Consider the following 13,772-nt stretch of genomic DNA (forward strand, 5'->3'; position numbering starts at 1 on the left):
CTAATAACATCACAATTAACGCTATTTACACTCAAATTATACCTAAGACTGTGAACGCTGCCAATACACAACAATGATTTATATGTTATAAAAAATGGCGTAGACGATGGGCAATAATACATAAACAGGCTCTACTTCCTCCAAAAATCAAACTTGTACGGCGGTCTCAAAATATTGCATTACTGGGGATTCAGCTCTAAGATTATAAAAATGGAAACTTTTTTATGAAATCATCACAGAGATAATCTTTTCAGAAATGGGTTTTCTTCACAGTTCATCATTGTTCCCATTTCTTCTGGTTTTTATCGTTTCATTTTCATGGCCGATCACTTCATCAGCTGATATCTATGGAGATTTTCTTCATTGCCTTTCTTCATCTTCCATTTCCAACCTTGTTTACACACAAATGAATTCATCATATTCATCTATTTTGGAATCCACGATTCACAATTCCCTCCCACAAGCCCTAAACCATGGGTGATCGTAACACCATTGCATGTTTCCCATGTCCAAGCAACGATCCGTTGCTCAAAAAAACACGGTCTCCAGCTTAGAACTCGAAGCGTTGGCCATGATTTCGAAGGTGTTTCTTATATATCTGAATCTGAATCTCCTTTTGTCATCATTGATTTGGCTAACTTACGATCCGTTCAAGTTGATGTGGAAAATGAAGTTGCATGGGTTCGATCTGGAGCGATTATGGGTGAATTGTACTACGAAATCGCTCAAAAAAGTGGAACTCTGGCGTTTCCCGGTGCTCTTTGCCATGGGGTGGCGTTTGGCCGGTACATCAGCGGCGAAGGCTACGGTTTATTGTTTAGAAAATACGGTCTCGCGGCGGATAATGTTATTGATGCAGAGTTTATCGATGCTAATGGGAGAATACTTAAAACAGAAAATCAATGGGGGAAGATCTGTTTTGGGATATTCGTGGCGGCGGTGGTGGAAGCTTTGGGCTTGTCTTTTCATGGAAGATTAAATTAGTTCATGTTCCAGAAACTGTAACAATGTTTTCAATAAGCAAAACGCCACTCAAATTCTCCACCGTTGGCAATATATTTCATACAAATTCCCCGACGGAATGTACCCTTCGATCACGATATCAACAACGAACACCACCACCCAAGACGGCCGGAACTTAACGGTGGTCGTCACTTTCAGCACCATGCTCTCGGCCGTGCAAATGAACTCGTCTCGTTGATGCAAAACATTTTCCCTGAACTTTGACTCACCTCTAAAGACTGCAACGAAATGAGCTTCGTTGAATCGAATCTCGCTTTGGGTTTGCTACCAAATCAAAACCTCGAAATTTTACTGGACAGGAATTACAGAGTTTCATTCCTCGTCGCCACCCCTTGGTTCAAAACGAAATCCGATTACGTCAAGAAACCAATCCCGGAAATTGGTTTCCAGGGAATTTGGTCTCAGCTTTTCGAACCGGAAGCAAGAGGGGCGACGTTGAACTTCGTGGCGTACGGTGGTAAAATGGACGAAATCCCGGAATCTGCAGTCGCTTTCCCACATCAGAAGGGAAATTTATACAAAATAAGTTACAATATACGGTGGCGAGAAGAGGATAATGTAAATTCTGAAAGATAGATAGCTTGGATGAGGATACTTTACAGTTACATGAAGTCGTTTGTATCGAAATCTCCACGAGAAGCTTATGTGAATTATAGAGATCTCGATATCGGGAAAAATAATGAAGATGGGTATACGACTTATGCACAAATGAGTACTTGGGGTCGTAAATATTTCAAGAACAACTTTGATAGATTGGTGAAGATCAAGACAAAGATCGATCCTGAAAATTTTTTCAGGCATGAACAAAGTATTTCTCCTTATTTTGGTTGATTAAAGAAGGAATGCCTTTGTATCTATGAATTGAATTAAACTTTGAATTTCATTATGGAATGATATTTGATGTGTAATTAGTAAAAGTTGAAAAGTGACGATGATATGATAAATCTTGTGCACAAGTACATTTTTATGTGCTTTTCCAGCATAATTCAATGAAATTGTTACACATTTATATGTTTATATAGCATTTAATTTTAGTATTATGTTTGTTATATCCCTACTCCGGCTTAGATACATGACAACTAGACCTGTCCATGGGCCTGGCCGGGCCGGGTTCGGGTCGGGCCCACAAAAAAGTTTCAGCCCGTTTACTAGGCCCGGCCCAGCCCGAAATACCGGCCTGAGATTTTACCCAGGCCCGGCCCGAAGAAAAAATATGAGGTCCGAGCCCGGCCCGGCCCGTTTTTAATTAAAATTAAAATGAAAATTAGTTTTTTAATAAAACTAAAACTAATTGTTATTAAAATTAATTGTTAGTAAAATTATCAAATTATTAATTGTTAATTGTATTAATTGTTGTAATAAAATCTAACATTTGATTAGTAAATTTATCAAATTATTAATTGCATTAATTGTATTAATTGTTGTAATAAAATCTAACATTTGATTAGTAAATTTATCAAATTATTAATTGTATTAATTGTATTAATTGTTGTAATAAAATCTAACATTTGATTAGTAAAATAAACTTGATGTTTTATTATTATTATTTTGTAACACTAGTCAAGGAAATGAAAGTAAATAAATTTAAAATAAAAAACTATTATATTTTAAAAAATATATATTTAATATTTTTCGGGCCGGGCCGGGCCCGGGCCAAAAAAATCTTGCCCGAGGCCCGGCCCATTTTTTAAACGGGCCTAAAATTTTGCCCAAGCCCATATTTCGGGCCTATATTTTTACCCAAACCCTCCCATATTTCGGGCGGGCCGGGCCGCCCGGCCCATGGACAGGTCTAGTGACAACACAAGAGGCAGATATTTGTCAATAGTCTTTTGTTTTCTTCTCAGTTAAGGGTATTTAATTGGTTATGAATCTGACTGGATATTCATGACTATAGGATAGGTTATTTGATTTTACTTACTCGTTATAGACTGTCCATGGGGATCACTAAAAAAAGTCGCTAAGATATAACAATTAACCTTGTACTATCTATCATAAAGAATGTCAAAGAAGGACCACATAATATTATGCTTGACGACAACTGACATATAACAAACATGTCATCTGGCTGACTACACAAGCAAGCCATCATTTGTATTATCAGTGACATGGCACTACCAAGCAAAGGGATCTCCCTCTATATATATCTCAACACACGAAGAACAAAGGATCTTCTTCTCCCTTAAGTACCCTACTTGATACTTAGACTCACCACAATTCTTCTTCTTAACTTCTTACCTCTTCCAATCACACATTACCGTCTGAATCTCCACCTATCACGGGTGAACCGACCTTCAAACATATAATTTTTCAAATACAAAATTAAGTTTAGAACCAGCAAAGAATGTTTGGTTTAGTGTTTCATACAAATTGAGGTTTTTTTTTTGGAAAAAAGGTGACGGAAGAGGAAGATGAACTTTGAGGATCAAATTGAGATTATTTGTAAATTTTGAAAATTATTTTTTAAAAATATAACTAAATTAATATAATATAAAAATTGAACGCTAAATTTATTATTATATTATTTTTTAATGGTCATGCATCCACCCGTTAAATTTAAAGAAAATGGACAAAAAAATCAATTAATTGAGTGACCAAAATAAGAAAAATGATAATTAGATGACCGAAATAAAAATAATAATAATAATAATTGGGTGAAAAAAAAGGGTGTAGTTTACCTAATACATATACTCTTCCAATTCGAAAGAAAGAACAGAATTTATAGATAAAGTTTTTAGATGTAATGAGATGGAGAATGCAGTAACCCTGAATTTAGACTGCAAAATTACATTGAGATGGCAATCCTCAATTAATAGTGACAACAAAAAATCGATTCTCATCCAAACCCACTTCCCAAAATCAACCAGGCATTGTTGCTGTCTATCCTCTCTTAGCTCATCACCGTCAAAGCCGCGGCGGCCGCCGGATGGTTGCTCTTCCAAAACCCATACCACGCTTCTTGTTGAGACTTACCATCACCACCGAAGGCTCAGGGCTTTAATTGAAAAGCTGGAGAAGGAGGGCTCTTCCCCTATGCAAATACTTGGAGATGATGGAGATTGGACCAAAAATGATTTCTGGGCTGCAGTTAAATTTCTCAGGCATGCCTTCAGATCCAATGAAATCCTCCAGGTTTCTTTCTTTTTGCTCTTTCTCTGTGTTTTAATAATTTTGTGATCTTAAAGTTCAGATTTTTACTAAATTTGGAAGTTGGGTTTTAAGGATGTAATGATGTATTATGATGCTTAATGAAAATGGGACCTTGTTTGGTTTCTGAGAAAGGATGGAAAAAGGAAAAGTTTGGTTAGAAAATGGATGGGAAAATACAGTGAATTTAGTCTTTACAGTTCAGATTTTTACTACATACGGAAGTTGGGTTATAAGTGTGTAATGATTTATTATTATGCTTTATCTGAATTGAATGAAAAGGACAGTTTGTTTGGTCTCTGAGAAAGGAATGGAAAATGAGAAATTCGGGTTAAAAAATGGATGGGAAAATATAGGAAATACAGGTAGTCCTTAAAGTTCAGATTTGTATTGAGTTTTGAAGTTGGGTTCTATGGTTGTAATGATTATTTTTGATGCTTTATTTGAACCGAATGGAAATGGCACTCTGTTTGGTCACTGAGAAAGGGATAGAAAATGGATGGGAAAATACAGAACATTGCAAAACATGGGATGTTTTCTAGTTTTTCTATTCGATTATTCTTTGATTTTTAATGGTTATGCATTTGTGAACAGGTTTTTCGTATGTGGAAGAACATAGAGAAATCAAGAATCAATGAATTGAACTATGAAAAGATCATAGGATTGTTCTGTGAAGAAAGAATGGTGGAAGAAGCGGTTGAGGCACTACAAGAAATGGAGGGTCACGGTCTTCGACCTTCTTTGGAGATTTACAACTCAATAATTCATGCTTATGCCAAGAATGGAAAGTTCAATGATGCTTCGTTCTTTCTCAATGAGATGAAGGAAATCGGTTTGGAACCCAAAACAGACACATATGATGGGCTAATCGAAGCGTATGGAAAATATAAACGTTATGATGATATTGGTGCGTGCTTGAAGACAATGGAATTGGATGGGTGCTCGCCTGACCATTTTACCTACAATTTGCTTATCCGTGAGTTTTCTCGTGGTGGGTTGCTCCAGAAAATGGAACAAGTTTATCGAGTCATGATCTCAAAAAAGATGAATTTGCAGCCTTCTTCTTTGGTCGCAATGCTTGAATCGTATGCAAACTTTGGGATTCTAGATAAGATGGAGAAGGTTTATCGAAAGGTTGTGAACTCAAGTTCTCTAAAGGAGGATACTGTTAGGAAATTAGCCAATGTTTATATCAAGAACTACATGTTTTCGAGGTTAGATGATCTGGGTATTGATCTTTCTTCACGAACTGGTAGAAACGATCTCGTTTGGTGTTTGCGGCTCCTTTCTCATGCTTGCCTTTTGAGCCGAAAAGGGATGGATTCTGTAATCCAAGAGATGGATGAAGCAAAAGCTTTATGGAATGTAACAATAGTGAATATTATCTTGCTAGCTTATTTGAAGATGAAAGATTTCACTCATTTGAGAAGTTTACTTTCTCAATTACCAAGCCGTCAAGTAAGACCCGATTTAACCACTGTGGGGATTTTATTCGATGCTATTGAGATCGGATTTGATGGGGCCAAAACTTTAGAGACATGGAGAAAGATGGTTCTTTACAGAGCCGTAGAATTGAACACCGATCCGCTGGTTCTCACTGCATTTGGAAAGGGACATTTTCTTAGAGATTGCGAAGAGGCATATACCTCCCTTGAACCTAAAGCCAGGGACAAGAAGACGCGGACATATCACCAACTTATCGATTTAGTAATTAAACACAAAGCAAAGCAATCGTAGGGCAAAATTGTCCGATGAAGTCCGGTATAAGGTTCAATTCAGCCACCTTGAGACAGATGTTAGTGTTCCTCATCAGATTTAGTTTTACTCGACCAGTATTTCATCCTTTGTATTGTGCTTAAGCTGTCGTTACTGGTTATGCCTCCTTGTTGAGCAATGCATATTACTGATAGGCTTCCGGTTCCCCGTTTTTTATGCATGGTTACGATGGTAGAATGGATTATAGTGTAGGAACAGTAGTGAGATTAACCTTAACAGAGCGAAATAGGCTTCTGGTTCGTGACTGAACCTGCCCAACAGGCTGGTTTGAGTCGGATTTTTTGGTCCATTCTTGCGACAGCATAAGAACAGTAGGCATTGGCATGCAAAAGAAGCAAAAATAAAACAAGGCATAGGCAAATGCCATGTTCATATTAAACATATTTAAACCCCAATAATGTCATTATATTATATAACCTTAAATTCAATACACAAACACACATCCACTCTCCCCTGATTCAATTAAAAACAAAACCAAAAAAAAATATACCGTCACAATATATTACTAACTGAAAATACTGTCATCAATACCTTCCTTTCCCTATAATTCTAAACCAAAAAAATATAACTCAAACTGACCTCATCTGCTGCATCCCTTATTTGCCATCCTTAAAACTTATTTTTTTCAAATATCGTCATGGGGCTCGTCGTCTCATTCATAAAATTGATGGAAAGAAAAGGTAAAAAAGAACTAAATGGAAGAGAGAATGTAAGACAGGATACATAACTCGTATTGAATGAATTTTTCATACCATACCGGAAATACCTGAGTCTTCCTTTCGACTATTTTTTCTATATTAAGATTGTACAGCCAACCTTTGGAGATGTTCAAAGAACACTTGTAAGCTTACATCATCCGTAAAGATTACATCTGAACCGGCAGCCATTTCATTGGCATTGTTGTATGTTGCTGATGGGTTCAATTTTGCCAATAAAAATCTTGCCTGCTCAAGTCAACAAATAATAATAATAAGCCCCCTTGGTAATGGTAAACAAAACTGATTCAAGATTTTACCAAATAAAGCTTTAATCAGATCAGCACAATATTCAAATCTTAGAATCTTAGGCTTGGGCTGTGAACATAGAAAGGAAATGCCACAATCATGACACCCCACTTTTCTTGTAGATTTGGTTCATGGGATTCAGCATTGTTCAACTCAGAACCAACCTACAAAACTTAGATAAAGGCCCTAAACTACAGCTGTGCAAATGCAAGTCTTAGTGAAATATACTGACCTGGGATCCATGCTGATCACATACAACCAATCTAGGGACAGGGAAGCGTTCGCGAATAATCATTTGTGCATCATCCTGGGGTGCTTGCAAAAGCTGTGCAAATGCCTTGAAGGGAAAAAAAAAATTCTTTAGACAAAAGAGTCATAGACCATGAACATACAAATTGGGTAGTGAACACAAAACTTGAGCGCATTAGAAACTTCACTATATTCTACATTACAATCAGGTAGCTTATCATTGTGATTAATCTCATAGTTTAAATTTCAGAGCTGCAAGATGGGTGTCCCAAGGGCTTCCTTCTGTCAGTCGTTAAGATAAGCTTCTCAAAAGAATCAGTAAAATCAAAATAAGAATAAACATTCCTTCAGACTTAAAGGGACCTCAGAATTAGTACTACTATACCTTTAGGCATGATTGAAAATTACCACATTATGAATGTAAGGGTTCTAAATAAATATACATTTAGCACTAGATTCAGGAAGCATGAACAAAATGAACATACCTGATGTTCAGGCTGGTTCTGGTAACCCATGTTGCGCCACTGAGCTATTGTCATGCCATGGAAAATTACAATACTGAAATATGAATCCAGCAAGAGAATACGATCAGCCGAAATGGAAGCCACATCCAATAATGCTGGTTGGGGCAGTGAGTTGAATGAATATGATATTAATGATGGTTGGATCATAACAGCAGCATTTGTAATATTTTCCCTGTTTAGTAACATGCGAAAATAGGCAGTTTCATCTGGACTGTTGTTAAAAACCTGCCAAAGGAAAGGGGAGGAAAACCTTTAACATAGGTCAAGAAGAATAGATTACAAAGAAAAAGGCAGCATATTTGGAAAAAGAAGCTTACTTGTACAAATTGCGACCGCCGCAGATTAAACATAAACTGAGGGAACAAAGAAAAACAAGGGTTTAATGTAAAAGATGATGGATCGTCCTTCCGGTAGTTGCCAAATTTGGAACAAAGTCGAATGAGATTCCGGTCTAGCCACCTTGTAGCATCAAACCCCTCCTAAATGACACAAAAAGGCATGAGCACACAAGGAATTAAGTAATCAGTAAAGAAGTACAATCAAAGGGCCAAAAACTAATACATAGAAATTATAACAAAAGAGAGAAAATTCTTATCCAATAACATAAATACAGAATAAGAGTGGACTTTTATTCAAAAAAAAAAGCATAATAAAATAAGCAGCATAGGTTACAAGTGAATGAATTCAAACAAGAAATATAACTGGTGTACAGCTGAATAAAAGACTTCTTAAATTACCTCCATCTCCATTTTCAGGGAAGTTATTCTTGCCATTACAACAGCCGCAGTCTCTTGATCGAAGCCTTGTATTAATTCCTAGAAAGGAGATATCATTCATGGTTAGCGTAAATTAATTCAAACAAACGTAATCAACCATTACACTATCTTAACCAAGACATATGGCAATGACATTTATACAGATCAGCTAACCTAACAATGTTGAAAATTATCAAAACATAAAATGGGACAAAATAGCAGAAACAAAAAAGATACATGTAGGTGTTATTTAGACAATTTAAACAACCAAAATATAAACTAACCTCAGAACTAACAGCACTGTCTACCCATTGTCTAGTCACAGTCGTAACTCGGAGCATTGTTTTACCCTCAGGGTCTTGATAGCTGCAATTAGATAACAATATCAAAATCAAATTAATAAAAGTGCAAAGTGAAAAACAAATCCAACATATCTCGTTTTAAGGTAAATAAAGTGGACCCTTTTAATAGTTCATGCAGCAAACCTTGTAAGAAACTGCAAATAGAGCTGTGGATTTGCAACTCCAGGAGCATTTGATTTGTCAGTGGATGAAACATCAAATAAAACCGTAAAGCAAGTACTCTTGTCAAGACCACACATTTTCCATGCTGTAGTGTTCCCCTCCCCAATGACTGTGTCAGCAACGTTAGGTCCTTTCTGCAACACTCAAAGGAATCAGCTCAAGTCCCCATAAATACAAGTAAATTGTGTCGACAGTTTTTAGTGTGCATCCGTTTCGAGATAGTGAGAGATGTAACGAAATTTCTAAATTGCCTAACCTTCTCCAAAGAAGTGCAAGGCCCGATAACCCCCTGAATCTTGATATCTTTAGAACAGTTGATCTCGAGTGTGCCACTAGAAAGAAAGAAAGAAAAAAAAGAGCATATGATGAGCGTGGAAGATGCATACTACATCTAACACAGTTCATATTTCTTGGTGTGTCATACGATGCCACAGCCAATCTAAGTTACAGATAATTCAAACTTAAGCTACAGCACAAGAACATAAATTAATTTCGGGGGGGGGGGGGGAGCACCAGTGCTTAATCATCTTAATGTATGCAGCATTGTGCAATTTGATAAAACTTTATGTCAAAAGTTCACATTCTTTTATAGCAGCAATAGCTAGTGAAACATCAGAACTAAGTTAAAAGCACACTGGGTGGTTAGCACATTTAGATCTCAAACAAGTAACATGAAGGCCAACTGGAACAAGAATGTAGATTAAGCAATTAAGAATGCAACTATATACTTATTTACCAACAAGCATGGAAACATGTACTACAAAGGTTGAACAATAAATGGTGAGAGCCTGAGAGAAACTAACTTAAAACATAGGCCAAGAGTCTGCTCCCCATCCTTAAACACACGCTTGAAAGAGTCTTTGAATACAGAATGACCAAAACTTTCTGCTAGAACAACAAGGCCACCTGTCCTTTCAACTGCAACTTTCATTTCAGCAACTCCAACCTGAGAACACACAAAAACCCATTAGATGTTCATTTACAGTTCACATTGTCAAGATCACTAATATGTGAAGTTATCAGCATTTATATAAAATAAAAGTCTTGCAACCGAGTTAAAAAGAATTACTATTAACATCCACAGTTTCTCACAACATAAAAACATTTATGTTACAAGCCACCAGTCAAAGAAGCAAGGAAAAAAACAAGCCTTAATGTCTTCATGTTTCCACTGCATCATATATAGACTGAAATTAATGAGTAAACTCTAACAGCAAGAAAGATTGGGGGGGGGGGAGAGAGAGTCCTGTAATGTAAGAATCTTCATATCGGGTTAGTCAATGTTCAAATAAAATTAGGGTCCTTATATCTTATCAGCTTCAGCAGGTTCTTCAATGTTCAAATTCAATCCATGAGAATAGTTTAAAGGCAGAACAGAACTGAAAACTTTGTAAAGTGAATCCATCCTTATCAAGAGAGTCAACTAGCTCAGATTTAAGCACAAAAAAAAGAGTTTAAATATAATTGGAGAACCTGAATTGCGGCCATGACACACCTGATCAAGTGCAGATGCAAAAAGGTCGAGTACATGACCCTGGCTGACCAACTGCTTGGCAAGACTATCATAAAATTTGACAGCTTTCTTAAAATAAGGTGCAGCATCCTTATCAAGATCTTTATGGGAACGTACAGGTTCTGACAAATCCTTTGATACAATCTGCAAAAATCATATAAATCAGTATCATCTTGATGACAACCTAGAATGTCAGTACAAATTAAACAAGAAGCAATCTTTATATTAACATTATTTGCCTAATCTTGGTTTTCTCAATTAAATCATTGTTTCTGAGTCATTCAAACAACTAAAAAGGTATTTAGATATGAGAATCATCTTGCACAAAGAAACAATACGTATTAAGACAATAAGCTATATGAAAGCATGAAGATAACATAAATTTGTGTGAATACATTCGAAAGAATGAATATACTTCATAGGAATAACTTTTATGTAATAAAAGATCACTTTTTAACCAGTTGCTCGAGTAAATGCACTGACATCAAATGCTAATCAAACAGAAAACTGGGTTTTAAACATGGCTCTGTTCTGTACTACGATGGGCACCAGTGGTTGTGCTCTAATTACAAAGCTGTTTTGCTTCTGTTTGGATGCCTGCAGTTTTTTACATTATTTAGAAAAGAAACATGCACCAATATAACAATGATGTATCATTGAATAGAACTTTCAGGATGGCAACAAATATAAAGGTCATACTACCTACAAGTTATAACAAACCATATCCAGCTCAACCATCTAATCCATGTTACTCGGAATTGGGTCACAGTGTTGGACATTAATACATGTCCAATACAGATACGTTCATTTATTTTTCTAAAATTTTTCCTTGTATTTGGAAAATTCTTAGAGGGTCACGTACTAGTGCCTGTATCAAACACAGTGTACCTCAAGAAAAATATGAGTCAGGGCAATATAGGGCACATTTATTATATGCAATGACATCCATAAACTTGTTACAACCCATGAGAAATCGAATGACTTGCTTTACTATCAGCTATGTAAACTTGATTTCTACAATTTAATTGTGCAACATGTAAAATTCAGAAGCTAAACAAAGAGTTCAATGGCATTACCGTCCCAGGCCCTTCAGTACATGGACCACCAACCAAAGCAACAATCCTAGCACCAGTACCAGGCAAGCAAGCTCCAAGCAATCCAGCTGCAACACTCAAGGCCACTCCGGTACACCTTGACGCTCTATGCCCCGCTTGAACTGGCCATTGATCCGTTTGTAACTCATCCAACAACTGTATTAAGATCAACTAACCTCTTAATAAAAAGTTTAACAACTCAAAAAGATTATTTCCCACGAAAATTTGATATAAAAAACGCACCGAATTCAGTGTGAATTCGCAATCTGAAGCAGGCAATAAAAACCTGTTAACGCCGGTATTTGTGAACCCATTCTGTAGGCCTTTAGGATACCCGGCAGTCGGCCGCCGGCCAGCAGCTCCAAGACCCAACTGCTCCAACACCTGCTCCTTAGTAATTTCCTTATTACCCCTGAAAACATAGACCTTCGACATATCCGAAAACCCCAATTCATGGACATGAGCTTGAGTCCCAAACGAAACGACCCCAACAAGCGCATTTTCCGGCAATAACCCAATTGCCTGCTTCATCGCCGATTTCACAAACTCAAGTTCTTCCTCGATCATGCAAGCGTCCAACACAAATACAAACACCGGCGGCAATTGAGGAGCACTGGAAGGGTTGTTCGGGTCCGGCTGGAGCGTGTATTGCACGGTGGTGTATTGCGGGTAGAGTTCGCACGGGAGGTTCGTTTCGGAGATCATAGCATAGTGAGGCGGAAAGTGGTTCCGCTGGTAACAGAAAGGGCAGATCCAGATCTTGGCAACGAAGTCAACACGCGCAAAGGCGTTGAGCGCAGCTGAACACGTCCTGCACCGTAGAGGCGCGTAAGGGAGCGTCGGGATGTCCGGGTGAGGACGGATCGGAGCGATGGTAGCCGCCAACGGGATCACGCACTTGCTAGCTTCGACTTTGGTGCGTGGCCAAACGTTCCACGTCATCCGCACGGCGTCAATCCCTTCGGGATCCGTGTTCGCCATCTCCGACATGGTTGAAAAATATATTCAAAAATTTTATAAAAAAAACTATTTGTAGGGATTAAATTTGATTAATAATTTAGAAATCCAATAGGAATTTTGAGGTTTTTTCAATTTTTTAAAATTTTTTTTGGTGATTTTAGGCGACCCCAAGAAAAACAGAAGAGAAAGGGGTCACCGAGAGAGGAAGGGAGAAGGGAGAAGGGAGAAGCAGATGATTTCGAAAACGAAAAAGGGAAGAAAAGTGATTTGATCTATGTAGTGAGTATTTAAAGGGAAAGATTTGTAGTTATGGGAGGCTATAATTTATCTTTTATTTTTATATCTATTTAATTTTAAAAATCTCTCCATTTCTGTATCAAGATTTCATGTTCCATAAATTAGATTTTATTCAAATTACCATATATTAAAATTACCCCTTTTTTAAGATAAAACATAGATCTCTCTTATTAATCATACAACTTGTATTATGATGGGTAAAATCTAAATCTTGCAAGATTAATGCCGGAATCCAAAATTTATAAAGGTGATAATAATTTTTAAGATTATATATCTATAGTAAAACGAGATAAATAATAAAGTAAAACGTGTTAATTATGAAGCGGTGTTCTTACCTCATTTTATTGTCATCTCTAACTTAAATACAAGTAAAAATATCATCCCATAATTTAAAATCGTCATGATAAACTAATTATCTAGTTAAACTATATGCCTAATTCAATCAAGTTTAATATCACTCTTGAGTAGCATAAGTTATTTAAATTCAAAATTGATGCATCCAACTTCAAACAAACAAATCTTCCTCGTCGTTGTTAGTCACATAATATCCAGTTTGTGAATAAACAAATATGATGCCATAACTTTAGATGTCATTCATCACCCATTTTTAGCACATCTCTAATCGTCATCTTTTCAACTTTGTAATGAGATAAATTGCCCCCAATTTATGGAAGATGTAGCAATAATGAAAGCACCACCCTCTTGTCTAATTACACATATTTAGCCAACTACCCCCTCGGTCGCATAAACATTAGAGCAATGGCATAGTTATCACCCATCAAGTATGTCATATACTCCTCCCTTAAATAAACTCCCATACTTTCTATACTCGATGTTAAGTGGGAATCTCTTTATTCCCTCTATAAAAAAGAAGCAAGACATAAAATTATTGTCAGACGACATTTC

At 36.8% G+C, this 13,772-nt stretch overlaps 3 protein-coding genes across 3 annotated transcripts; 2 read left to right on the forward strand and 1 right to left on the reverse strand.

Annotated features, from left to right (window-relative positions):
• Positions 1 to 699: 699 nt before the first annotated feature.
• On the forward strand, positions 700 to 1,599 carry LOC107892438 (berberine bridge enzyme-like 24). The gene is made up of 2 exons (XM_016817520.1): positions 700 to 959; positions 1,323 to 1,599. Exons 1-2 carry the CDS (start codon positions 700 to 702, stop codon positions 1,597 to 1,599), a joined length of 537 nt encoding a protein of 178 aa, XP_016673009.1.
• Positions 1,600 to 3,674: 2,075 nt separating this feature from the next.
• Positions 3,675 to 6,091, forward strand: LOC107890511 (pentatricopeptide repeat-containing protein At4g14190, chloroplastic). The gene is made up of 2 exons (XM_016814977.2): positions 3,675 to 4,155; positions 4,765 to 6,091. Exons 1-2 carry the CDS (start codon positions 3,772 to 3,774, stop codon positions 5,905 to 5,907), a joined length of 1,527 nt encoding a protein of 508 aa, XP_016670466.2. The 5' UTR covers positions 3,675 to 3,771; the 3' UTR covers positions 5,908 to 6,091.
• Positions 6,092 to 6,329: 238 nt separating this feature from the next.
• LOC121221000 (protein transport protein SEC23) lies at positions 6,330 to 12,907 on the reverse strand. Its single transcript, XM_041101273.1, has 12 exons — positions 11,853 to 12,907; positions 11,592 to 11,765; positions 10,498 to 10,659; positions 9,806 to 9,948; positions 9,259 to 9,334; positions 8,964 to 9,136; positions 8,763 to 8,844; positions 8,461 to 8,538; positions 8,041 to 8,202; positions 7,685 to 7,948; positions 7,183 to 7,287; positions 6,330 to 6,890 (listed from the first exon to the last, which is right to left on the reverse strand). Exons 1-12 carry the CDS (start codon positions 12,597 to 12,599, stop codon positions 6,744 to 6,746), a joined length of 2,313 nt encoding a protein of 770 aa, XP_040957207.1. The 5' UTR covers positions 12,600 to 12,907; the 3' UTR covers positions 6,330 to 6,743.
• Positions 12,908 to 13,772: the final 865 nt, after the last annotated feature.

Source organism: Gossypium hirsutum, chromosome D09, assembly GCF_007990345.1.
Source record: "Gossypium hirsutum isolate 1008001.06 chromosome D09, Gossypium_hirsutum_v2.1, whole genome shotgun sequence".
Lineage (NCBI taxonomy): Eukaryota > Viridiplantae > Streptophyta > Magnoliopsida > Malvales > Malvaceae > Gossypium > Gossypium hirsutum.